The following is a 27,957-nucleotide window of genomic DNA, read 5'->3' on the forward strand; positions in this document are numbered from 1 at the left end:
GGTATCTCCGTACTCAGGAGAAGTTGGGGAATGTGTTTTGGGGTGTCATTTTACATATACCCATGCTGGGTGAGAGAAATATCTTGGAAAAAGACAACTTTTCCCATTTTTTTTATACAAAGTTGGCATTTGACCAAGATATTTATCTCACCCAGCATGGGTATATGTAAAAAGACACCCCAAAACAGATTCCTAAACTTCTCCTGAATACAGAGATACCAGATGTGTGACACTTTTTTGCAGCCTAGGTGGGCAAAGGGGCCCATATTCCAAAGAGCACCTTTCGGATTTCACTGGTCATTTTTTACAGAATTTGATTTCAAACTCCTTACCACACATTTGGGCCCCTAGAATGCCAGGGCAGTATAACTACCCCACAAGTGACCCCATTTTGGAAAGAAGAGACCCCAAGGTATTTCGTGATGGGCATAGTGAGTTCATAGAACTTTTTATTTTTTGTCACAAGTTAGTGGAATATGAGACTTTGTAAGAAAAAAAAAAAAAAAATCATCATTTTCCGCTAACTTGTGACAAAAAATAAAAAGTTCTATGAACTCACTATGCCCATCAGCGAATACCTTAGGGTGTGTACTTTCCGAAATGGGGTCATTTGTGTGGTGTTTGTACTGTCTGGGCATTGTAGAACCTCAGGAAACATGACAGGTGCTCAGAAAGTCAGAGCTGCTTCAAAAAGCGGAAATTCACATTTTTGTACCATAGTTTGTAAACGCTATAACTTTTACCCAAACCATTTTTTTTTTTTACCCAAACATTTTTTTTTTATTAAATACATGTAGAACAATAAATTTAGAGCAAAATTTATATATGGATCTCATTTTTTTTGCAAAATTTTACAACTGAAAGTGAAAAATGTCATTTTTTTGCAAAAAAAACGTTAAATTTCGATTAATAACAAAAAAAGTAAAAATGTCAGCAGCAATGAAATACCACCAAATGAAAGCTCTATTAGTGAGAAGAAAAGGGGGTAAAATTCATTTGGGTGGTAAGTTGCATGACCGAGCAATAAACGGTGAAAGTAGTGTAGGTCAGAAGTGTAAAAAGTGGCCTGGTCTTTCAGGGTGTTTAAGCACTGGGGGCTGAGGTGGTTAAAGAAGAATTTCTGAAATTTTATTCCCTGTCACCTATGCAGAGCAGGGGTTTATTCACGTCTAAAATTGTAAAATGTCAACCCAAGAATGTAAAAGAAAAATTATTGAAATTTATTAAGCTGTCAACTAGGTAGAGGAGGGGTATATTACACCCAAAAATTTGTGAATTTCATCCGAAAATGTAACTGACAATTATTATTTTTTTTACCAGTCTAATAGGTACAGCAGTGGTACATCACACCCAAAAATTGGTGTATTTCACCAGAAAATGTAACTGACAAAGTAGTGAAATGACATAAAATAAAATACATACAAATAAAATAAAAAATATTTGATTTATGAGGTGGAGTTCCATATGGAGTAGGAGTTTGAGGAGGTGGTGGACGTAGCGGTGTAGGTGGAGGCGGCAGTGGAGGAGGACGAGGTGGCCAACACTGTTTTTTGGTTTTAATTATTATTTTTTTTAATTAGGGTACATTCCAAAAGAGTGTGAAATATCAAAAATATAACAATGAGCAATTGCGCTGTAGTATAACAATAGCTGGGTAAGGCCGGTATACATGTCTATGCTGCACAAGGTACGGACAAGTCCTGTGGGATCCATGCCTGGTTCATTTTAATGAACGCGAGCTTGTTCACATTGGCTGTGCACAGGCGGCTGCGCTTGTCTGTAATAACGCCCCCTGCCATGCTAAACACACACGTTCAGATAATACACTGGCTGCAGGGCAGGCCAGCACCTCCAAGGCATAAAGGGCAAGCTCAGGCCATGTGCCCAATTTGGAGACCCAGAAGTTGAAGGGGGCAGACCCATCATTCAGTACGTGTAGGCGTGTGCACACATACTGCTCCACCATGTTGGTGAAATGCTGCCTCCTGCTAAGACGTTCCATATCAGCTGGTGGTGCTGGTTGTTGTGGCGTGCTGACAAAGATTTTCCACATTTCGGCCATGCTAACCCTGCCTTCTGAGGTGCTGGCGGTGCCCCAGCTGCGTTGGCGACCTCTTTCTCCTCCTCTGTCTTCGCCTTGTGCTTCCACTGTGCCCCCGCTGTCAGGTGGGAATGCCACAAGCAATGCGTCTACCAGCGTGCGCTTGTACTCGCGCATCTTACGATCACACTCCAGTGACGGAATTAAGGACGGTACGTTGTCCCAGCAACGTGGCCACCCATTAATCAGCACAAGTTAGAATGTGGGCAACTCGGCGGTCGTTGCAGAGACACTGCAGCATGTAATCGCTCATGTGTGCCAGGTTGCCCAGAGGCAACGAAAAGCTGTTCTCTGTGGGAGGTGTATCTTCTGTGTCCTCTGTATCCCACCATCCACGCACCAGTGATGGCCATGAGCTGGTCTGGGTGCTACCCTGCTGTGAACAAGGTTCCTCCTCCTCCATCTCCTCCTCCTCATTCTCCACCTTGTCATCCTCCAGAACTGTGCCCTGGCTGGACAATTGTGAACCTGGCATTTGTGGGTGCAAGAACCCACCCTCGGAGCCACTTGTGAATGACTGGCCGGAAACCCTACGAAATGATCCCTCTTCCTTCTCCTCCTCCTGTGCCACATCCTCTTCCATCATCGCCAGCAGCATTTTTTCAAGGAGGCATAGAAGTGGGATAGTAACGCTGAGAACGGCGTTATCGGCACTGGCCATGTTGGTGCAGTACTCGAAACAGCGCAACAAGGAACACAGGTCTCGCATGGAGGCCCAGTCATTGGTGGTGAAGTAGTGCTGTTCCGCAGAGCGACTCACCCGTGTGTGCTGCAGCTGAAACTCCACTATCGGCTGCTGCTGCTTGCACAGTCTGGCCAGCGTGTGCAAGGTGGAGTTCCACCTTGTGGGCACGTCGCATATGAGGCAGTGAGCGGGAAGGCCGAAGTTACGCTGCAGTGCTGACAGGCGAGCAGCAGCAGGGTGAGAACGCCGAAAGCGCGCACAGACAGCCCACACTTTATGCAGCAGCTCTGACATATCGGGCTCACTGGCACCAACCTCTCATCGGTCTTTTGTTCAAGGCCTGTCCACAGCTCCTACACGGTGTGGGGTTTGTCCCCCAAACAAATAAGTTTTAAAACTGCCTGCTGTCGTTTACCCCTGGCTGTGCTGAAGATGTTACGCTGACTGGATGAGGAGGCGGTAGAGGATGAGGAAGCGGAGGAGGAGGAGGAGGAGGAAGCAACAGGAGTCAAACTGAAGCGCCCTGCAATCCTCGGTGGTGGAAGGACATGCGGCAAACTGGTATCCCCCTCTGGCCCAGCCGCCACTGCATTTACCCAGTGTGCTGTTATGGAGATATAACGTCTCTGACCGTGCTTACTGGTCCACGTATCCGTAGTGAGGTGCACCTTGCCACAGATGGCGTTGCGCAGTGCACACCTGATTTTGTCCCCTACTTGGTTGTGCAGGAAAGGGATGGCTCGCCTGGAAAAGTAGTGGCGGCTGGGCACGACGTACTGTGGGACAGCCACTGCCATAAGGCCTTTAAAACTCTCCGTCTCCACCAGACGGAATGATAGCATTTCAAAAGCCAGTAATTTTGAAATGCTGGCATTCAGGGTCAGGGATCGCGGGTGGGTAGTGGGGTACTTCCTCTTCCTCTCCAGTGTTTGGCAGATGGAGAGCTGAACGCTTCTGTGGGACATTGTAGAGATGCTTGGTGACCCAGATGGTGGTGTTGCTGGAAGATCCTCTGTTTGCGGGTGGCAGGTGGCACTGTCACTCCAGAGGTGGATGAAGAGGCCGAGACTGCAGCAGAAGAGGAAGCAGGAGGAGCCAGAGACATTTCTTTGTTTTTGAGGTGTCTACTCCACTGCAGCTCGTGATTTGCACTTAGATGCCTGGTCATGCAGGTTGTGATCAGGTTGAGAACGTTTATGCCTCGCTTCAGGCTCTGATTGCACAGCGTGCAAACCACTTGTGTCTTGTCGTCAGCACATTGTCTGAAGAACTGCCACGCCAGGGAACAACTTGGAGCTGGCTTTGGTGTGCTCAGTCCCTTGCTGCGGTGGGCAGTAGCAGGCGTACTGTCTAGGGGACGGCCGCTCCGCTTTTGCACACTGCTCCCTCTTCTGCTGTTCTGGTGGCTCTGTGCGACCACCGCCTCTTCCTCCGAACTACACAGGTCACTCGCATGACGTTGATTCCATGTGGGGTCGAGGACCTCATCGTCTTCCACATCATCTTCCACCCAGTCTTCACCCCTGCCCTCCTTGTCAGTCTGCACACTTTCGAAAGCCCCAGCAGTTGGCACCTGTGTTTCGTCATCATCCGAGACGTACTGCGATGGTCCTCCCAAGTACTCATCTTGAAATATAACTGGTTGGCATCGGTGCACTCAATCTCTTCCACTTCTGGGGCAGGGATAGGTGGATGGCCCTGGGAAACCCTGCTAACAGAGTCATCAAAAAGCAGAAGAGACTGTTGCATGACTTGGGGCTCAAACTGCTTGTCTGATTTGCAAGGGGGTGAGGTGAAAGACTGATGGACATCGGCTGCAGGTGCCAACACTGTCAGCAACCCAATCTACTATTGCCTGTACTTGTTCTGGCCTCACCATTCGTAAAGCCGCATTAGGCCCGACCAAATACCGCTGCAGGTTCTGTCGCCTACTCGCACCTGAGGAAGGGGTTTCACTTGTGCGTGTAGCTGGCACAGATCGACCACATCCTCTCCCTGCAACAGGAGCTCCACCAGCAGCACCACGACCTGGACCATGTCCTTTATTTGACGCTCTCCTCATATTTCTAAACTTTAGGATCATGCCCTAAATGGGTGTTTTATTAATAGCAGAATATCTCACAATGACATATGCAGCAAAGGCTGCAAAATACATTTTTTTGCCCAAAATTGGTGTTTTGCTAATAGCAGAATAGAACCACAGTATCTAAAGGGTGTATCTCACACGTACAGATGTAGACTGGGCCGCAATTAAAGATTTTTGCCCAAAAGGGGTGTTTTCTTAATATCAGAATAGAACCACAGTATGTAAACGGTGTATCTCACATATACAGATCCAGACTAGGCCGTAATTAAAGATTTTTGCCCAAAATTGGTGTTTTTTTAATAGCAGAATAGAACCACAGTATCTAAAGGGTGTATCTCACACATACAGATGTAGACTAGGCCGCAATTAAAGATTTTTGCCCAAAATGGGTGTTTTATTAATAGCAGAATAGAACCACAGTATGTAAAGGGTATATCTCACACGTACAGATGCAAACTGGGCCGCAATTAAAGATTTTTGCCCAAAAGGGGTGTTTTATTAATAGCAGAATAGAACCACAGTATCTAAAGGGTGTATCTCACAATGACATATGCAACAAAGGCTGCAAAATCTAGTTTTTTGCCCAAAATGGGTGTTTTTTTTTAATAACAAAATTTGACAGCAGTATATAACGCTTGCAGATGCAGCAAGGGCTGTAAAATTGTGTATTTTGCCCAAAAAAGTTTTTTTTTAAAAACCCAGAAAATTATAGCTGTATTTCTAGCTTAAATTGCAAACTGACTAATGCGGGAGAGGCCCAAGATGAAAGTTATTGATAAAAATGGGTGTTTTTACAAAGCCAGAAAATTATTGAAGTATTTCAAACTTGTTTATAACAATAACAGATGCAGCAAGGGCTGCAAGAGTAAGTATTTTGCCCAAAAAGGGTGTTTTTTTACTAACAGAATATATAACGCTTGAATTTCACACGTGCAGATACAGCAAGGGCTGTAAAAATGTGTATTTTGCCCAAAAAGGGTGTTTTTAAAAACCCAGAAAATGATAGCTGTATTTCTAGCTTAAATTGCACACTGACTAATGCTGCAAAGGCACCAGATGTAGGATATTGCCAAAAAAGGGTGTTTTTTTAAAACCAGATTATTATTGCAGTATTTCAAGCTTGGATTTAAATGTCACAAAAGCACATATGCTCTGCTGGTGCACTGAGCTTGCATAAAATGGCCACCGCCGCCCACCTAACTAACAGACGGATAAAAGTTATTTTTCTCTGTCACTGGGCTCAGGGCAGGGTAAAAAGATTGTGCACTGCACCCACCCAACTAAATCTATGTAGATCGCTGAGTTCAATTGCAGTTTTGATTAAAGATTCTGTCCTATTCTCTCCCTCACAGCAGCAGCATCCTCTCCCTACACTTGTTACAGCAGAGGGACGTGCAGCGCTACGTGACTCCAGCTTATATAGAGGCTGGGTCACATGCTGCACTAGCCAATCACAGCTATGCCATTAGTAGGTGATGGCTTCTAAGGTTAAACGCTTGTTGATTGGCTGCTCTGCAGCCTTTCAAAAAGCGCTAAGAAATCGCCGAACACCGAACCCGAACTTTTACTGAAATGTTCGGGGTCCAAAAATCAACCCTAATCATTATGTTTATTGCAGGACCAACGACGACGTAATTAGTTCCATTCAGCAAAAGGAGGTCTACAATCACCCATCAATTTTCCCAAAAAAGCCTGTTTCACAAAAAAAAATTCACCAATGAAAGGATAATAAAATTTGGTTCATTCGGTTATTGTTCTGATGGATCAGAGGGAGGGCAAAATAATCAGTGACGTCAACACAAACTTTCTGCTGACACCCTCTCCACTCTGTCGGGGGGCTCTGCTTGTATAACCGTTTATTAAAACATGTTCTGTAGACATCTATGTGGAATCAGCTGACGATGGTGTAAAAGGAGCGCGCTTCTTCTTGGCGCTAACATTGACCAGTTAGGCTGGGTTCACACGGGCGTTGCGGGAAAATGTGCGGGTGCGTTGCGGGAACACCCGCGATTTTTCCGCACGAGTACAAAACATTGTAATGCGTTTTGCACTCACGTAAGAAAAATCGCACATGTTTGGTACCCAAACCCGAACTTCTTCACAGAAGTTCGGGCTTGGGATCGGTGTTCTGTAAATTTTATTATTTCCCCTTATAACATAGTTATAAGGGAAAATAATAGCATTCTGAATACAGAATGCATAGTAAACTAGCGCTGGAGGGGTTAAAAAAGAATATAAAAAAAAAAAACTCACCTTAGTCCACTTGATCGCATAGCCCGGCATCTCCTTCTGTCTCCTTTGTTGAACAGGACCTGTGGTGATCATTAATTACAGGTAAAGGACCTTTGGTGATGTCACTCCGGTCATCACATGATCCATCACCATGATAAAAGATCATGTGATGGATCATGTGATGACCGGAGTGACGTCACCAAAGGTCCTTTACCTGTAATTAAGGCTCACCACAGGTCCTGTTCAGCAAAGGAGACAAAAGGAGATGCCGGGCTACGCGATCAAGTGGACTAAGGTGAGTTAAATTATTTTTTTGGTTTTTTTAACCCCTCCAGCGCTAGTTTACTATGCATTCTGTATTCAGAATGCTATTATTTTCCCTTATAACCATGTTATAAGGGAAAATAATAATGATCGGGTCCCCATCCTGATCGTCTCCTAGCAACGGTGCGTGAAAATCGCACCGCATCCGCACTTGCTTGTGGATGCTTGCGATTTTCACGCAACCCCATTCACTTCTATGGGGCCTGCGTTGCGGGAAAAACGCAGAATATAGAGCATGCTGCGATTTTCACGCAACGCACAAGTGATGCGTGAAAATCACCGCTCATCTGAACAGCCCCATTGAAATGAATGGGTCGGGATTCAGTGCGGGTGCATTGCGTTCACCTACCACATTGCACCCATGCGGAAATCTCGCCCGTGTGAACGCAGCCTAAGGCTGAGTTCATACTTGAGTTATTTGGTGAAGTATGCAGTGATTTTAAGAGCGACGCCTGTCATCTGCATGTCATACGGACTCACATTATTATTTCACTACCACAGCAGACTCCCTATGCGTGTTACTGCAAGGCACAGTGTTCTACACCATTATAGAGGCTCTTTGCAGCCAGGAAATGGCCATTTTTTAAACACGATTCGATTTGAAAAATTCACTCATCTCTAGTCAGCAGTGCACTGAAGAGGCAGTAGTCACATATTGTTGACATGACAACACTGCTGGAGCCCTGCGGGGAAAACCGGAGCGAGAGCGCAGGATCTGCTGTGAAGTAACAATGTATTCCTTACTGCAGGTGGATTGCATGTACTTTCCGATTTTACATGCGCAAATATACCATGTATGTGACCTATGAGGCTACACAAGGGCCCAGTTAGTAAAGCTGCCCACTGTCACCTTAAAACAGCTTCCTATTGTGTCCAGTGATGTGCTGCTGGAGATCAAGGGGCAGCACGTTATACTGTTGTTGCAGCACGTTTTACTGTTGTTGCACAGGGGCCTGTTGCAGTCTGTGTATCTCCCTGTATCACTGGTAGGACCACCTCCTCAACTTCAAAGACCAGAATGAGCAGGAATATAAATGAATGAAATAAAAGATTTACTGAATCTTTCCCCATGAAACTACCGGTATATATCAATCTGCTCAGCTCCTCCTGCTCTATAACGTGCTGCCGGCAGCTCATACGCCATGTTCAGTGTGACAGGTTACCTTTTAATGATGATAATTATTATTACTAATAATATTATTATTATTATTATTATTATTTTTGGCATTTTTTTTTGTTTCTAGAATCTATCATTCCAATTTCAAACTCCAGTTCCTTAGGACTTATCCTTGGACTTGCTTTCGCCATAATCTTAGGAGTTGTACTAATTATTATCGGAATTATCTGCTGTTGGAAATATGTGACGAAGAGGATGAATGGTAAGATAAAATCCTGACATGTTTACTAACAGGATAATAGGTTGAAAAGAATAAGGGCATGTTCTCTTGGACCTCTCATCGTTTTCAATTGAAGGCCAGCGTTGCCATTCATGCTGGCAGGGGCATAACGACTGTGACCAGGTCCGTAACGTGGCCCAGCACTGTCACTGTACTTCATGCCGAGCCACATTCAGATCGCTGACCACAGCACAGTTCCATCCACCCACTCTGGCATCTATGAGGTCTCAGCACTGCCCTACTAGTGGTATTCACAAACTAAGCGCCCACCCGGGTCATATGTGACTACTATTAGTAGGGCAGCGCTGGGGCCTGATAAGTGCCTGACCAAGTAGATGGAATGTGACAGTGCTGGGTCCCGCTACCAGTGAGTGAGACTGGGGGGAAATAACTGTAGTCACTATAGAGAGATTACTGGGGCAGTGGGGTGATGAACATTACTGGGGTCAATGGGAGGACATTACTGGGGGCATTATAGGGACATTACTGGGGGTGCTATAGGGACATTAATGGTGGACAGTGTGGGGACATTATTATTACCAGGGGCACTATATGGGCGTCATAATTATGGGGGAATATAGCAGGAACTATAGGGGCCTTATTACTGGGGGAATTATGGGGGCATTACTATTATTGAAGGCACTGTCAGGGGCATGTGGGGGGCTTTGCTAGCTGATGTATATATTGGGGGGGTTCTGATTGATTGCTGGTGCATGTGCTGGTGCGGGGGGGGGGGCAGATAGTGCTGGACACAGAGGGTGATGGTGATGGACGGTTTGGGAGTGAGTTATATGGTACGACCAGGGTGGGCCCTTTAATTTCCCATCCTGCATAGAACACCAGCGGACTTGAGAAGCCAATGGCTGTTGAAGCTTTAGAATGGCAGGAGAGGAGCACTGTGGAGAGGGTTGAGATCCGCCATTATTGTGCCATGCTTGCTTTATCAGCACAGTGAGAAGCACAAACAGCAGGTAATTATTTTACTTGAACCCTTTCACTACCAGCAGCGAACATGTACAATCTGGAGCGATAGGCAAACATGTCGCCCGCTCGCACGTGCAACGGGTTTCTGCAGGCCAACATAAGAAATGTGCTATACTTATTAATAAATGCATTTTAAAAATCCATGATTGTTCAAAATTTAAAAATCAATTTTGTACGCTCAAATACGAGCTTCAAATTCATTACAAAAAAGTAGAAAATTAAAAAAAAAATATATATATATATATATATATATATAAAAGATTAAATCACCCTCCTTTCTGTAAATAAATAACCAAAAATATAAATATCATGGCTATCACCGCGACTGAAAATGCCCATACTTTTTAAATATAAAAATATTTTTACAATACAGCGAATAGCATAACGGAAAAAAGGGGTCAAAATGGCCGATTTGCCATTTTTTCATTAATTCTCTTACCCCAAAAAATGTATTAAAATGTGATCAAAAAGTCATACACACTCAAAAATAGTATCAATAAAAACGACAGATTGTCCCGCAAAAAATAAGCCCCACACAGTTCAGTAGAGTAAAAAAAAGTTATAGTAGGTCAGAATATGGTGATGTAAAAAAAGATTCTTTTTTTCAAAGTTTACATTTATTTTTACACCCATTAGACATAAAAAAAACTATACATATGTGGTATCGTTGTAATCGTACTGACCCAGAGAATGAGGGTCATGGGTCAACATGTTATCCCACAAAAAAAAATGTATGCTGTACTTGGCTATCTCCATCATCCTCATAGACATTAAGAGGAGCGACAGGGTACATGTGTGACCATCACTCCTCACTGTGGTCATGTAGTGAGGAGAAGCTCGCGATGCCCGTTTCTAGCGATCAATGTGGGATCGCAGCAGTGAGCCCCAGTGATCATATATTAATCACCTATAGTATGGATAGGTGGATAATGTTAGTCCTGGAATAATTATTTTAATGTCTGCGTCCACGTTCACCTTTGCTGTCTACAGATGAGTGTCTCTGGTTTATCTGGTATGGACTAATTTGCATGCGTTGAACTAAAAAAATTCTGCATGGAGTAAGCACCTATCCCACTCCACTTGTGGCTGCTGGCTGGCTACATTTCATTTTTTGTAACTGTTGGATTAGGATTTTTATATCTGAAAAGCAGAGTTCCTACTAGAATGAAGATAACTGCACAAAACTGATGAAGCCCAAAAAACTCCACTGACGATAATGGGGTCTATTCGATTTCCAGTCAGGTGACCGCTTTAGCAGGAAAAATAGTTCTGCATGCAGGAATTTTGGGTCCACTCTGTTTGGTGGAATCTGGAACAGAGGCCCCAATTGGAGCCTCCAGCAGAGATGTGAACTGGTCCTTAGAACTAATTCTTGAAGATAAATTATCAGCTGCTTACATTATGCCTTCTTATTGCTTCTTGTGATCTATCCTCAGAGTCATCGGAGAACAGACAAGAACCTCTCTGCATTTATGAAAATGTGAAGGTAGGTGAAGATGTCTTATAAAGTGCACTCTGTGATGCTTTCATAGAAGCTGGTTTGCATTCAAATATTAAAGGGGTTTTCCAGGGGAATATCTTTTCAAAAAGATATAACTTTTTTTATTGTCTGTCAACATAGCCATACGAAGGCTTGTTTTATTTTATTTTATTATTCTTTTGAATGGAACAATTTAAAAGGGTTTTTCAAGACTTAAATACTTATGACCTGTACTCTGGATAGGCTATCAGTATCTGATTAATGAGAGACCCCCGCCGATCAGCTGTTTGAGAACACACAGTGCTCTTGTGAGCGCTGTGGTCTACTCCCTGCTCACCAAGCACAGCACTGCACATTGTATAGTGTCTGTGCTTGGTATCGCATCTTAGCCCCATTCTACTCTGTAGGGCTGCGCCTAGGCCATATGACCAATGAACGTGATGTCACATGACCTAGACTAAGCTGTGAGAAGTCGATTCGTATTAAACTTTGTTAGAATACTGTACGGAGCAAGTGCTCCGTACAGTATTAGAATGTATTGGCTCCGATGAGCCGAAGTTATTAGTTTGCAAAGTCTCGCAAGACTTCGGGTAATAACTTCAGAAATTAATTTCTACTGTTAAAAACCTTTTACCGAAGTTGGGTTCAGTTCTAAGGTACCACTTGGAACCGAAACCGAGTTCGGTAAAAGGTTTTTAACTATAGAATACAGCCAATACATTCTAATACTGTACGGAGCTCCTGCTCCGTATAGTATTCTAACAAAGTTTTATGCAAATCGACTTCGGATGTTTCAGATGTTTGGTTCATCCCTAACGGCTATACAGATTTTTTATCATTTTTCCCTTTTACTACTTTTGAAAAATTAAAAATCTATTTTAAAAATATATCTTTGTGTCGCCATATTCTGACACCCATAACTTTTTTATTTTTCTACTGTGTGGGGGGCTTGTTTCTTGTGGAACATTTTTATTGATGCCATTTTTGTGATCCACTTTTTGATCATCTTTGTAATTCATTTTTGCGGAGGAGGTGAGGTAACCAAAAACAAGAATTCTGGCATTGGGGATTTTTTTTTCCTGACGTCTGTATTGTGTGAATAGCAATTTTACCAGTATTCTATTACACCTGGCCAGAGACAGGGTGTAATAGGAGCTGTAACATGGCAGGCCTAGGGGCCTTTAAAAGACAAAGGCATTGCAAACGATCATCAGCCAGCCATTAAGTTGGGGGGTGCCAATTGGGGGAGTGCTCTTCCTTTGTCTAACTGACTGCTCAGATGCTGCGGTCAACACTGTGGCAGTCCAAGCAATTTCTTGTGTGTCGAGTCTAAGACCAGGAAGTAGTGAGGAGCATTGGAGCATTAGGAGATTGTTGAGGACGAGTATTTTTATTTTATTTTTTTACCCATATTGACCCTATTTTCCGGGAAAACCTCTCCAATTAAAAACCCATATTGTTTCTCTTGTTCAACACATGACAACCCAATAGCAATAGCTATAAACTTCAAGAGCGAACTGAAAATGTGGTACCTTATATCTTTATGTTTTTATGCTTTTGATGTTCGATCCCAATCCTATATACTTAAAAGATTTTTCTGAAACTTTAATCCTGAAAACTATCCTGAGCATAAGGCGTCAATATCTAATCGGCATGGGTCCGACGCCTCGCTCCCGGACAATGACATGTTTCAGAGTAGCTCCGACTGCCAAAAGTTAAGCACTGAACAGAGCTGGTAACTATAGTGCTGCTCAAATTCAATTCAATGGGAGCAACACTGCAATTACTAGCTCTGTCCACTTGACAATGAATGGAACTGCGTAGTTCCAATGCCGACCTCTGTGGCCAGAGCTACTCTGAAACATCTGATCGGTGGGGGTTGCAGGATGTGAGACTCCCACTAATGAGATATTGATGGCCTATTCTGAGGATAGGCCATAAATATTAAAATCCCGGAAAACCCCAGGTGAGTCAAAGGAAGCAAAAACCACCTAGTGTAGACCAATGTACCATAGAGTGGAAAACTTATTCTTGACTCCTACAGATTCCCAGATCAATATTGTATATTACAAACCGAAAAAGCTGTACTAGTAGTAATATACCACTTCCTATATCGATATGATGAGTATAATAGATTTCCACCAATATAATTTTACACCATCAAATCCTTTCTCTTTCCATGTTGCTTTACTTTTGCAGAAAGAACAACCAAAGGAAGAATCATTTTATATGGTGAGTAGAGGATTTTTGACCTCCAGTTTTACTATTCATAGCGGTGAACAGTAAATATAGATTTAGATCCTTTTTTTCACAATATCAGCATTTTATGGCAGATTAGACATATGTGTATGGTTTGTGGGGGCCCCAGATGGCCAGACTGCCAAATGTCTAAATTCAATGGAACTATTGGATGTCAAACTATACTTCAAGAAGGCTAATGGGAAAAACAAAACTTACCTTGATCAGAATTTGTACTGTAGTACCACTCCTGGCCACATGATGAGCTGTAACAAAAGAGTTATGGGAGATATGGGATGAGTGGGTGAAGCGCTTCCCCTGACCTAGCTAGCTGTGTTGTGCCGGAAGCCAGGAGCGAGGGTAAGCCTAGTAGTGGGCGTACCCTAAAGGGAGTGTTTGAGAACAGGGGGGGTGGGTGGGTGTGAACAGAAGCGCCCTGAGGAGCTGGGGGCTGGAGCTTAAAAAGGTAATATGCCCCTCCCACAAATTCAGGCTGACTTTTCAGCCTTCCACTTATGGGAGAGGCTTAACTGTGATGAGTGGGTGAAGCGCTTCCCCTGACCTAGCTGGCTGTGTTGTGCCAGAAGCCAGGAGCGAGGGTAAGCCTAGTAGTGGGCAAAATAAACGAGGAGAGCAGAGAAGTGACCAAAAGCCTTTAATACCACCCAGAGAGCAAGATTACAAAATGCCTGGGAAATCTCAACATGCGGGTTCGGGATGTATCTCGTGAAGCAAGAAGAGCGCCACCTACCCATGCATTTAATCACGTGCGCCGGGACCCCGTTTTTGATGCTGAGGATGCGGCTCCGGTTCGGAGCGAGTGTCCTGTGATGGCCAGCGGGTTATAACCGAGACCTGAGGCCAGCGTTCTGATGTGGGACACAAACTAGATTGACGACAGGGGCCCCCCCCACGCCAAGGAAGCAGCGGGGCCTCTGGGAAGGCAACTTGCAACAGGGCCAGCAATTGACGGGGGACCATGACTGGCCACCAACCGTTGGTGGTTTTAAAACCTGGCCTCCGAGGGAGGTCCATGCTGATTGGCCTTCGTGGAAGGGAGCCAGAGGATGAAATGGACACGGGCCCAGGACAACTGTCGCACCTGCGACCCCTGACGTTTAGGGGAGGTGCTGGTGAACTCACCTGGCCTGAGGAACCCGTAAAACCCGAGATACATGGCTGCCTTAATAATCAAACTAGGAGAGTGGCCAAAAAGGAAATCCATCCAGCGCGGACGAGAGTCGCCTAAACATCTCGCCGGAGACAGGCTGCCCACGGGCGGGAGGGACGTCCCCGCACTTCTGGATTCCCCTAAGGGCAGCTTTTACCGCCTGCACTGAAGAAATGGAACCTCCATTCGGGTTATGAAGCATTGCGCAGTGCTGTCTCCCCGCTAGGTACAGCTTGATGGTATTGAATGACAGCCTGAGATTGCGGTGACAGTGGGTTATAACCGCCAGGGTGTAGGAGACATCGTCCAAGCCACCTGCGGGTGGGACCTGGCGAAACCTTCGTAAACCCTGACACCGGCTTGGTAGTTCCTGATGGTATTGGGGGAGAGGGAGTGCTGAACCAGGTTCCTGGCGTGAGCAATGAGGGATATGAGATCGGATCGTAGTACGACTGGTGCCTACGAGAAGGTTTGAGTCGGTCTGGGCAACGTACCTGGCTTAGAGGTTACTACCTGTATCAATGTGTTGGGTCACCTGACCTTGATCCAAATGTCGCATAAGTGAACGATCAGGACACGTTCCTGAGAGGGCAAATCATAAGGTTCGGAAGGAAAAGAGAACATAACTGAGGAGGGTGACGGGACTGGGCGATCCAGGAGACAGAAGAAGGTGTGAGCCTGGGTGATCCAGGAGACAGAAGTAGGTGTGAGCCTGGGTGATCCAGGAGACAGAAGTAGGTGAGAGCCTGGGTGATCCAGGAGACAGAAGTAGGTGTGAGCCTGGGTGATCTAGGAGACAGAAGAAGGTGCGTGCCTGGGCGATCCAGGAGGCAGAGGTAGGTATGAGCCTGGACGAACCAGGAGACAGAGGTAGTTGCGTGCCTGGGCGATCCAGGAGGCAGAGGTAGGTGCGTGCCTGGGCGATCCAGGAGGCAGAGGTAGGTGCATGCCTGGGCGATCCAGGAGGCAGAGGTAGGTGCGTGCCTGGGCGATCCAGGAGGCAGAGGTAGGTGCGTGCCTGGGCGATCCAGGAGGCAGAGGTAGGTGCGTGCCTGGGCGATCCAGGAGGCAGAGGTAGGTGCGTGCCTGGGCGATCCAGGAGGCAGAGGTAGGTGCGTGCCTGGGCGATCCAGGAGGCAGAGGTAGGTATGAGCCTGGACGAACCAGGAGACAGAGGTAGGTATGAGCCTGGACGAACCAGGAGACAGAGGTAGGTGCGTGCCTGGGCGATCCAGGAGGCAGAGGTAGGTGCGTGCCTGGGCGATCCAGGAGGCAGAAGTAGGAATGAACCTGGGCGAACCAGGAGACAGGGACAGGTATGAGCCTGGGCGAACCAGGAGACAGAGGCAGGTATGAGCCTGGGCGAACCAGGAGACAGAGGCAGGTATGAGCCTGGGCGAACCAGGAGACAGAGGCAGGTATGAGCCTGGGCGAACCAGGAGACAGAGGCAGGTATGAGCCTGGGCGAACCAGGAGACAGAGGCAGGTATGAGCCTGGGCGAACCAAGAGACAGAGGCAGGTATGAGCCTGGGCGAACCAGGAGACAGAGGCAGGTATGAGCCTGGGCGAACCAGGAGACAGAGGCAGGTATGAGCCTGGGCGAACCAGGAGACAGAAGTAGGTGTGAGCCTGGGTGATCCAGGAGACAGAAGTAGGTGTGAGCCTGGCGAACTAGTAGATGAGACAGCAGCATATAACGTGAAGTACATACATATAACCCATGGCACTGTTGCCACCATAGAATAGATGACTGCAGTGAGCGTTTAGTGACCGCTGAATGGGTATGGCGTGCAATGAAGACCTGGCCCACTCGTGGTGAGACCCCGGTTTCTTTGAACGCCGAGCTGAAACTAGGTCCCTTCCACCCAGCAGGGAACCCGGGGCCCTCCCCCTAAATGAGGAACCGAGGATGACTTGCCTTCCTCCTGCTGCGGCACGGCGGGAGTGCGTATGAAATGGCTGGTGATTGGAACCTACCGATTTCATTGTATATATTTTTTATTCTTTTTTTTTTTTGTCCGTGGGCATGAGCCGTCGTTGCCCAGGGGCTAGATACCCCTGCTTGCCGCGTGTGGCCTGTTTTGACGGGGGTGCCAGTCTGGGGGCCGTAGACCTAATAGTAAGGCCGACAGATTATTGCAGTGAACGATTAGTGACGGATGATCGCGTATGGGGTGCGATAAAGACCTAACCTACACCTGGTGAGACCCCCAGCTCTCTTCGGCCTCAGAACTAAATCTAGTGCCCTACCAGGACTAACGGGGACCCAGGAGCCCTCTCCCTGATCCCCTAAGAGTGGGGACAGAGGATAACTTTTTCTTCATCCCACCACGGTACGGCGGGTGTGCGCTTTTTTTTTGTGCCCACAATTTAAAAAAAGGCGGCTTAAAGACATGAACAGTTGTTGCTCAGGAGCTAGACACCCCTGCCTACTTCGTATATGGACTTGTCTGACGTGCGTTCCACGCCAAACAACTCCAGCCAGAGGACGGGACGGGTGAAGCCCTGTGGAGGGGGAGACCCTGATGTGGGAGCAGCTATCGGCGTGCGTTCCACGCTGGAACGCACGCTAGCTCGATCAACAGAAGCCCGGGACATGGGGCCCGGAGACTCCTGTAAGGGGCAACCCAGTGGGGACAGAGCCTACCTGCCTTGGAGCCGCCTGGCCGATTAGAGCTGCCGGGCCTGAGTGAGGATTCCGGCGTGCGCTCCACGCTGGAACGCACGCCGAGCATTAGACCGGAAGCCCAGGCCTGTGCGAGGATTCCGGCGTGCGCTCCATGCTGGAACGCAGGCTGGTCATGTGACCGGAAGCCTAGGCCTGGACGAGGGTTCCGGCGTGCGCTCCACGCTGGAACGCACGGCGGCCTTGCGACTGCGCCCAAGCCAGAGGACGAGACGGGTGAAGCCCTGTGGAGGGGGTGACCAGCAGGCCGTACCCTGCCCATCCCGCCGCCGCATGAGCGAGGCGAAGCGCTCGGCTCTGGAGCGAATATTGACGTGCGGACACCCCTACCTATACCATATGTGGGGTAGTGGTTTATCTGACGTGCGTTCCATGCTGGAACGCACGCGCCGGCCTCCCCCAGAGCCGGGAGACATGTGAAGATGGCTTGGGGGGAGTTATGTGGTAGCTGTGACATGAGTGGTGGGCTTAGTAGTAGTTGGTTGCGTCATGGTTGGGGGTAAACTGCGGGACGAGCCGTGTGTGGGTAGCGGGGACCGGGTCTGAGAGCAGATATCGGCGTGCGTTCCACGCTGGAACGCACGCCGGACCCGCGACCGGAAGCCTGAAACATGGGGGCCCGGGTCGGAGGGCTCCTGTGGGGGGGAAATAGCTTATGGGGACAGCGCTTACCTGTCCTGAAGCCGCCTGACCGTGGAGAGACCGCCTGGCCTAGAGTGAATTCCGGCGTGCGCTCCAAGCTGGAACGCACGCCGACCTCGTGACCGGAAGCCGGAAGCCGGAGCCTGCTGCTCGGGGAGCCCAGTGTAGGGAACAAGAAGTGCCTGCATACGATACCTTCCCTGGGGAGAAAACTGCGACGTACAAGGCGGCAGCAGCTGTGGTACTACCTATCCAGCGTGTGAACAGAAGCGCCCTGAGGAGCTGGGGGCTGGAGCTTAAAAAGGTAATATGCCCCTCCCACAAATTCAGGCTGACTTTTCAGCCTTCCACTTGTCCACTCTGGACAGTCCCTCTGTACGTGTCCTATTAGGTTGTATGGACACAGGGACTCCCCTTCATTAGCCAGAACAAAGGGTTGTTCTTTAAGTATTTTACACTTTATCTCAGGTTTTAGACTTTTGTGGTTTTAGTGCTAATTTGTTAACCCCTTCCCGTTCTTTGCCACAATAGTAAATTGTGGTGGGAAAGTAGTTAATGCTCACTGATGTACTATTATGGTTCTGTGATGGTACAGGCCCAGGAGCTATGCTTGTGATACCACTTGCAGATGCCAGTTGAGTTACAAAGCTGGCACCTCGCTTTATTGGCCAGGATGAGAGAAAACTCTGATATATTGTGATTTAACGCTTTAAATGTCATGGTCAATGCTGACCACGGCATCTACCGTAAGTGGTTAGAGAGGGCTCACACTCTCACTCCATCTAGCTGCAGTCCCTGCGATGCAAGGGTTTGCTATGACAGCCTGAGGCCTAAGAATGGGCCGAAGGCCTGCTTTGTATGGATGCCTATAAGGCCCTGCCTTTGGAAGGACTTAATAAGCATTATGTCAGTTTTATTGTAACTGACATGATACAATGCAGTACAGAAGTGTTGTATTATATGGGCAATTAGAGGATTGTATGTCCAAGAGAAAACAAGATTTTAAAAGTATTTGGAAAAATAAAAAATTAAGAAAGAAAATGTCTTTATTTTACTTCTTTATGTAAAAAAATAATAAATTATATACAACTGAGTCATCCATAATGACCCATACAATAAAATGACCACATTGTTTATCCCAATGAATATTAAATAGTGGTAAAATTGCTCTTTTTTGTTCATTCAGCCTCACAAGAAACGCAATAAAAGGTGATCAAAAAGTCGTATGTACCCTAAGATAGCGACAATGAAAAATACAACTTGTCCAGTGAAAAACAAGCCCCCACACAGCTCAGTTGACATAAAAACATAAAATATATATATAATTTTGGCATTGCCATAATCGTGCTGACCTGAAAAGTGAAGTTATGTCACTTACAAAATATACAATACAAAGATAAAATACAACTCAACCAGCAAAAAAACAAAACAAGTGCTCATATAGCTATCACAATGGAAAAATAAAAAGGTTATGGCTAGAGATGAGCGAATCGAATCCAAATCCCACAAAGTGGAATTCGATCCGAATTTCAGGATAAATTCGATTTGCCTAGAAACTGAATTTCCTCGTGCTTTGTCTCAGCGAATCGATTTAACCTAAAATACAGGGTGGGCCATTTATATGGATACACCTTAATAAAATGGGAATGGTTGGTGATATTAACTTCCTGTTTGTGGCACATTAGTATATGGGAGGGAGGAAACTTTTCAAGATGGGTGGTGACCATGGCGGCCATTTTGAAGTCGGTTATTTTGAATCCAACTTTTGTTTTTTCAATAGGAAGAGGGCATGTGACACATCAAACTTATTGGGAATTTCACACGAAAAACAATGGTGTGCTTGGTTTTAACTTAACTTTATTCTTTCATGAGTTATTTACAAGTTTCTCTTTGTTTACAGCCATTGACATGTCGCCGAGGTTAACACGTGAGGAGCGGATAGAAATTGTGTTGATGTCTGGTGAACGCAGTAACCGGGTCATTGCAGCAGATTTCAATGCAAGACACCCTACGAGACCACTCATCTCCCATGCTACAGTTAGCAAACTGCTTGCTAAGTTTCGTGAAACTGGTTCAGTGTTGGATTTGCCAAAATGTGGACGCATGAAATCTGTCTCTAATGAAGAAACATCAGTGGCTGTCCTAGCTTCATTCAGCAAGAGCCCACAGGGTAGCACTCGCCGCATGTCACTGGAGAGTGGCATTAGTCGAACATCCCTTCGGCGGATATTAGCTACTCACAAATGGCACCCTTACAAACTCCAGCTACTGCAGCATCTCAACGAGGATGACCCAGATCGGCGCACTGAATTTGCAGAATGGGCAAAACAAAAATTGGAACAGGACCCTCAGTTTACGCAGAAGATTTTGTTCAGTGATGAGGCAAACTTTTATGTGAATGGTGAAGTTAACAAACAAAACCACCACTATTGGTCTGACACTAACCCACATTGGATAGATCCCTCCAAGACTGTTGGGACAAAAAAATTGATGGTATGGTGTGGTATATGGGGTACAAAGATAGTGGGGCCATTCTTCATCAATGGAAACCTCAAGGCCACTGGATATGCGAAATTGCCACATGATGATGTGTTTCCCTCTTTATGCACTGAAGCTGGCACGTTCCCTGAGTTTTTCCAGCAAGATGGTGCACCACCACATTATGGGTGTCAGGTCCGAGCATTCCTAGATGAACAGTTTCCTGGAAAGTGGATTGGTCGTCGTGGGCCAGTTGAATGGCCCCCAAGGTCTCTCGATCTGACCCCCTTAGACTTTTATCTTTGGGGTCATCTGAAGGCAATTGTCTATGCTGTGAAGATACGAGATGTGCAGCACCTGAAACTACGGATACTGGAAGCCTGTGCTAGCATTTCTCCTGCGGTGTTGCTATCAGTGTGTGAAGAGTGGGAGAAGAGGGTTGCATTGACAATCCAACACAATGGGCAGCACATTGAACACATTTTATAAGTGGTCAGAAACTTGTAAATAACTCATGAAAGAATAAAGTTACGTTAAAACCAAGCACACCATTGTTTTTCTTGTGAAATTCCCAATAAGTTTGATGTGTCACATGACCCTCTTCCTATTGAAAAAACAAAAGTTGGATTCAAAATGGCCGACTTCAAAATGGCCGCCATGGTCACCACCCATCTTGAAAAAGTTTCCCCCCCTCACATATACTAATGTGCCACAAACAGGAAGTTAATATCACCAACCATTCCCATTTTATTAAGGTGTATCCATATAAATGGCCCACCCTATAGTATAAAAAAACAAAAAATTCAAATCTCATGTGGCGCGAGATTACATCATCACGCTGGCCGGCGTGATGACGTCATACATCACCACGCCAGCCGACGTGATGACGTAATCTCGCGCCGCACCGGTTTTCGGCTCAGATCTTCAAGCAAGATGGCGGCGGCTGGCCCATCGCGAGCAAATGGAGGCGGTAAGTTTGATTTAATTTTTTTCATTGTTAACTTTACACTCAGATGCCGCCATCCGCCGGCGATGCTGTCGTGTATGAATGCGGCATCTGACGGGTACAATGACAGAGGCGGCGCTATCGCAGCTCCCTGTAGTTGCAGTCGCTACTTTAAAAAAATGTGGTTCGTGACGAAATTCAGCTAATCAGCCAAATCGAACTTTTAAGAAATTCGCTCATCTCTAGTTATTGCCTTTGAATTGCAAGTTAAAAAAATAAATAAAAATTGTCTGTGTCCTTAAGGGGTTAATAATTTCTACAAGCTTATCTTACAGGGTTTGCAGTCTACAACTGAGGACATATACACAGAAATGAAACCATAAGAGACTACCATCGCTCTCGTACAACAATATACAGTATGTATTATATGTATTCGCAGAAGTTAATGATGACCGGAGCCAAATCTGAACACTGACTGGAGTCCACCCTGACCACCATCGTCTTCCCAAGTCATATGTGGGTCTAGAAAGCCGTCACTTCATTTTACTTGTATAGGCTAAGGAACAGTTAAAAGGAAATATGTAACCTAGATTTTTTTCTGACAGTTAAAACCAGATGGTGACTATTTTTTTTCTACATTCATTTTATTTTCTGATTGTAAATTTTTTATTATTTTTCCTGTACATGATTATGGGGACCACCATCTTGTGTGAGCTGTTCTTAATGTGATATTTATGCTTTACGGCAGCCCCATGGGCTATAGACGCAATAGTCTGGAGGGGACACACTGACTTCTATGGGAGAGTTTTGTAGGCATGCTCTGTGACCTGTACAGAGGTCAGGAGGGAGTAGTTAAGCTGGGATATTACCCATTATAAATGGTGGATCCTGTGTTACCTATACAGAGGTGATATCTGTCATTGCAATCCTGCATGTGATAATAATGATATGATTGCTTAAAGGCTATGTACACCTTTGGGGGCAATTTGTTTATGATTGCATTTTACTTATTTTGGGCTAAACATCATTTTTTTCAATTGGTCTTTTTGAAAAATATTGAGCCATTTTGTTACAAAGGGCTGACTGTTTTTCTATCTGTGTGAATGGTACTTTCACTTTGCACTGGTCATCTAATAAACCTTGCCTCTAAATTAACAAATGGTCATAAACAACTAATTGAATAATTAAACACAATAAGTAAGATGAGAATTGAGCTAAAATGAGAAGTGAGAGATAAGGAGCTGTCAGCTGAGCTGCCTGATGGAAATCAGTAAAAATACAGAGCCTACTACTAGAGAATCTCAAGGCTGCACAGAGACAAGGGTTCAACATTTTTAATAAAGGCTAACTGAAAGATTTGTATTTCAAAATGAATATGATGCAATATTATTTTTTTTAAAACACCCCCAAAGGTATACATAGCCTTTAAAAAGTGATCTGTACAGACCAAGAAGTGATGCCTGTTATTAGGCTCATTGGCCAGTGCAAAAACTTCAGGATTGATTTAAGGCTACTTTCACACTGGTGTTTTGGCTTTCCGTTTGTGGGATCTAATCAGGGCTCTCACAAGTGGTCCAAAACGGATCAGTTTTGCCCTAATGCATTCTGAATGGAAAAGGATCAGAATGCATCAGTTTGCCTCCGTTCCGTCTCCATTCCGCTTTGGAGGTGGACACCAAAACGCTGCAGCATTTTGGTGTCCGTCTGACGAAACTGAGCCAAACGGATCCGTTCTGACACACAATGTAAGTCAATGGGGATGGATCCATTTTCTATGACACAATAGAAAACTGATCCGTCCTCCATTGACTTTCAATGGTGTTCAAGACTGATCCGTCTTGGCTATGTTAAAGATAATACAAACTGATCCGTTCTGAACGGATGCAGACGGTTGTATTATCTGAACGGATCCGTCTGTGCAGATCCATGAAGGATCCGCACCAAACGCGAGTGTGAAAGTAGTAAAAAAGGAAGCTTGATCCATCACTTGTGGGATAGTTGCTCCAGCTTTATTGATGAAAATTGATCACATACAGTGGACCCCTCTGCACACCAAGACCAAAAAGTGGTCGAAACATGTTAACTAAAGGGTGACCAGTGTGCAGAGGGGTCCACTGTATGTGATCAATTTTCATCAAGTGCTGGATCAAGCTTCCTTTTTTACTGCTAACACAAGACCTACCTGGTTGGATCCGTGCGCTGGGAATGCGACATACAGGGTGAGCTGAATTTGTTGTTTGCGAGTGTGAAAATAGCCTAAACAATACATCATTTTCTGATTACAAGTTTCCTTTCTTTCCATGTCCATTCTGGGTTTTTTTGTGGACCGTATGCGGGTCTGCAATAAAAACGGAAGGTACTCTGTGTGCATTCCGTTTCCGTATGTCCGTTCCACAAAAAAACAGAACATGTCCTATTATTGTCCGTATTACAGACAAGGATAGGACTGTTCTATTAGGGGCTGGCGATTCCGTTCCACAAAATATGGAATGGACACGGACGCCATCCGTATTTTTTGCGGATCTGTGTTTTGCAGACCGCACAATATATACGGTTGTGTGCATGAGCCCTTTCAGCAAGTCTCTTAGGGTACGACCACATGGTGCAATCATGACGCTGTTAGGAAACTGAAAACCATGTTGCATGGACATATTTTAGTGTTACACCATGTGAGAGTCACAGCCTAGCTGACGGGTACCCATTTCTTCCCCTTCTCCCGGGGACAGTAAGCTTCTTATTACTGTATTTTCTCCCATTTATTTTACTCTTACTGTTTGTGCACGTTATTTTTACTTTGTCTCGCTTTGTCTGTTTTTTTTTGTTTGTTAGCACTGCACTTTTTTTGGGTAAATATTAACTTTCACGGAGTATGTTGTTCAGGTGGTGGACTTCCTCCTCTGGCACAATTATTTTTTGTTTGGTGAGAATTTTTATCTCCAGGTGTCGGGGGTGTCGATGGGGGCCAAGTTCTCTCCCTCCATTGCAAATATATTTATGGCATGGTGGGAGGGCCACTTTCTCCTCATCGACACCTCTCCACTCCTGGACTGCCTGCTCTGGTATGGACGCTACATCGACGACCTGCTGATGGTATGGTCTGGCGATGTGGCGTCCATACCGGAGCTCATGGAATATTTCAATTCCAAGGTGGACTGCATACAATTTGTTTTTCACACTCATCAAACTGAGATCCAGTTTTTGGATCTGTGCCTGAGGGGGGAGGTCTCCGCCCACAAAGTTAACACGTTTACCCACCGGAAACAACTTGCTGGGAATACTATATTACTCCCACACCATCCACAGTATCCCCAAGGGTGAATTGATACGTGCCCGCCGGAATTGTTCCGATCAGAAGGCTTTTGAAAGGGAAGCTTCTAATATAACTGAAAGATTGTTACGCAGGGACTATTCACGCATGAATATACAACATGCCACCAAAATGGTTTCAAAAATGAACAGACAGTCCCTCATTTTTCCCAAACAGTCCACGGTATCTAGACAACCAGCGGATACTGACCACAGCAAACAAGCAACTTATTTCGTTACACAATACAGCCAAGAATTTTCTGTCATGTAAAATTATGAAAAAATATTTTCACGTACTCAATTTTGATGGCGACTGGTCTGATATTGTGTCTAACGGAATTAAGTGTGTGGCCAAGAGAGCACCCACCCTAGGCAACATTATCAGACCTAGATTTTTCTCAGAGGGAAAAAAATCACAAGCCACTTGGTTACAACATAAAGGTAACTTTAAATGTGGACACATAAAATGTATTTGTTGTCACCACATGACCACTGAGAAAACGTTCAAATCCATGACTAATGGAAAAGTATATAACATCCAATCTTACACCAAACATGTGGTTTATCTTATCACATGTACAATGTGCTCTTTGCTATATGTGGGCTGCACCACCAATCCGTTAAAAAATCGGATCCGCAGACACATATCCGATGTGCCACATTATAAAGACCGGAATGTTTCTGCAGCCAGCCTGCATTTTGCAATTGCACATGCAGGAGATGTGTCCCATTTACAAGTCAAAGGTATAGAAAGGGTTTATTTGCCGCCTAGGGGGGGAGATCATAGAAGGAAACTCCTTAACAGGGAGGCCTTCTGGATCTTCCAGCTAGGATCTCGCCAGCCTTATGGGCTCAACAAACGCCATGATCTCATCTTACAATATTGACATGAGATCATGGCGTTTTCTTTTCTTTTTTGTATATGCATTGACCCTATGACTATTGCTCTCTTTGAATTTTGATTTTTACCCATTACTATGATTATTGTTATAATGGCAGCATTTATACCTCAGTCTCTTTTTCACGTTTGCTTTGATTTTGGTCTAAAAGTTTTTTTAGCTTTGTCAATTTGCATGGGAACACCCCCTTGTGTCTCCTCCTCCCAGGTGATACTCATTAACCTGGGGTTAGTCTGGGATACATAAGGAGGTGCTCCCATTTCATGCACATGTTTGTCATGAGGAAGGACCCACATACCTAAGAGGTCTGAAACGCGTCGATTGATTCATGTACACTTGCTTACGGATTTTACTTCGCTGAAATAAAAAGCTATTATACTTCACCTGAAGTGAGCCGGATTTCTCTTCTTTGTTCTCTGGATTTTCACCGCATCCAGGTGCGGCATCCGTGCACCATAGGTGATTCAACCACTGCAGGTGAGAGCTGCCTTACAATTTTCTATATTAACTTTATAAGTCCACCTTGTTGCTCTAAAAGAATCCATAGCCTGAACGTGTGATTGTGTGATCGCGTGTGAATAGAACGTTTATATATGGCTTTTGCAGCGTTTCAGACTTACGAAACACTGGTCATGTTCCTATGTTTCCTATTTTGCTATGTGCCTTTTAGATATACAGTAGGGGGAATTTCTTCTATGATAATTAATTACCCAACATCCTACTATACAGGGTTAGTCAAAAGTCGCAGGGCATCCTTTTATTTCAGAAATGAAAGGGAAAATTAAATATCTGAATACCCTAGCAAGTACTGGATGAGGGGACCTATCTTTTAGACTATGTCCGGAACATGGCCCCCATCTTGAAAGCCGCCATATTAGATCATGGGCAAATTTTTTCCAATGGGAAAGGGGTCATGTAGCATATCAGAAATCGATTGCCACAATCAGATTTGCAATAGCTCTTGTGGTTCAAAAGTTATCAACACAGAAATTTGCAACAACAAGCGGGATCGTTCCCTGTGATACACAGCTATTTGACATGTTCAATGTGTTGTCTTTGGTGCTGAACACAGAACTTTGAAGTTTTGAACTGTGTTCAGCATGTCTTCTTCACTCATTTAGCATGTCTCAGTGAAGCATCAGAGCATTTCTTGCTCGAATGCTCCCCCTTGCCCTGCGCTGCATAGTGCAGGCAAAGGTCTATTTTGTTTACATACTCCCTAGTCTAGGCAAAAGCTTCCACCTAGCAGTGATACCAGTGACAGCTGGCACAAATAGGTGGTCTATAGCACTGCTCTAGGCTCTAAAACAGCCTAGGGCAAGGCTATAGAATGCCAATTTGTACTAGTGAAGTCTTCTCCTAGCATACTCATGTGAAGCCCAGTATGTCACCGGCAGTAAAGAAAACAGACCTTGCTCTGTGCTATGCAGCACAGGGCGAGCATCGGAGCAAGAAATGCTCCAATGGTCCACTCAGACATGCTAAATGAGTGAAGAGGCTATGTCTGGGTTCAGCTCTGAACCCAGAAAACCCCTTTAACTGTAATGGATAGGTCTGGTATGGGAGCCAAGTGACATGGTGGAAAGATGATGAATTCTGTTTTCTCTGTGTTGACTTATAAGAAGCGGAGGAGAAGAATGAAGATATAGCTGATAGACACATTCGGATTCTAGATAGAAGAGAAGTGACATCTGGGCCAGAGAGGTAGATTTCAGCGTCTTCAGTACAGAGGTGATATTGTAAGCCATGGGACTCTATAAGCTGCAGAATGTTGGGAGACCCTGCACAGAGCATTGAGGGACGCCAACAGAGGGAGAGCGTGACAGGAAGTGTTGTATGAATAGGAAATCATGAAGGTTCTGTTGGTGAGGTACGAGGAGATCCAGGAGAGGGCCAGGTCTCTAATACCGAGGGATGATATGGTCTGCAACATCAAAGGCAGTGTCAAAGACAAAGGACAGGTCAAGAAGGAGTATAGAGTAATGACGATGTGCTTTGGCAGCTAGCAGATCGTTGCTGACTTTGGTTAGGGCAGCTTCAGTTGAGTGATTGGGTAGGAAGCTGGATTGTAGTGGATCAAAAGGTGAGGGGGGTTGTTCTAGGAGTTTTGATGCAAATGGGAGTAGTGAGATGGGGTGATAGCTAGATAAAGAGGATCAGTTCAGGGAGGGCTTTTTGAGTATGGGTGTGATGGTGGCATGTTTAAAAGAGGAAGGGAGGACACCAGTGGTTAGCAATAGGTTTAAGAGGTGGGTTAGGACAGGGATAACTATAGTGGTGAGGTTGGGGATGAGGTAGGAT

At 45.3% G+C, this 27,957-nt stretch overlaps 1 protein-coding gene across 1 annotated transcript in view; it reads left to right on the plus strand.

The window, feature by feature from the left end:
* LOC120995080 (pregnancy-specific beta-1-glycoprotein 5-like) overlaps positions 1-22,079 on the plus strand; it is a 78,690-nt gene extending 56,611 nt beyond the window's left edge. The window contains exons 5-8 of the mRNA XM_040424073.1: positions 8,673-8,807; positions 11,246-11,295; positions 13,489-13,521; positions 21,787-22,079. Coding sequence (XP_040280007.1) covers positions 8,673-8,807; positions 11,246-11,295; positions 13,489-13,521; positions 21,787-21,834 — 266 coding nt within the window. The 3' untranslated portion in view covers positions 21,835-22,079. The remainder of the gene's footprint in view (positions 1-8,672; positions 8,808-11,245; positions 11,296-13,488; positions 13,522-21,786) is intronic.
* Positions 22,080-27,957: the final 5,878 nt, after the last annotated feature.

The sequence above is a fragment of the Bufo bufo genome, chromosome 1 (genome assembly GCF_905171765.1).
Source record: "Bufo bufo chromosome 1, aBufBuf1.1, whole genome shotgun sequence".
In the NCBI taxonomy this organism is placed as follows: domain Eukaryota; kingdom Metazoa; phylum Chordata; class Amphibia; order Anura; family Bufonidae; genus Bufo; species Bufo bufo.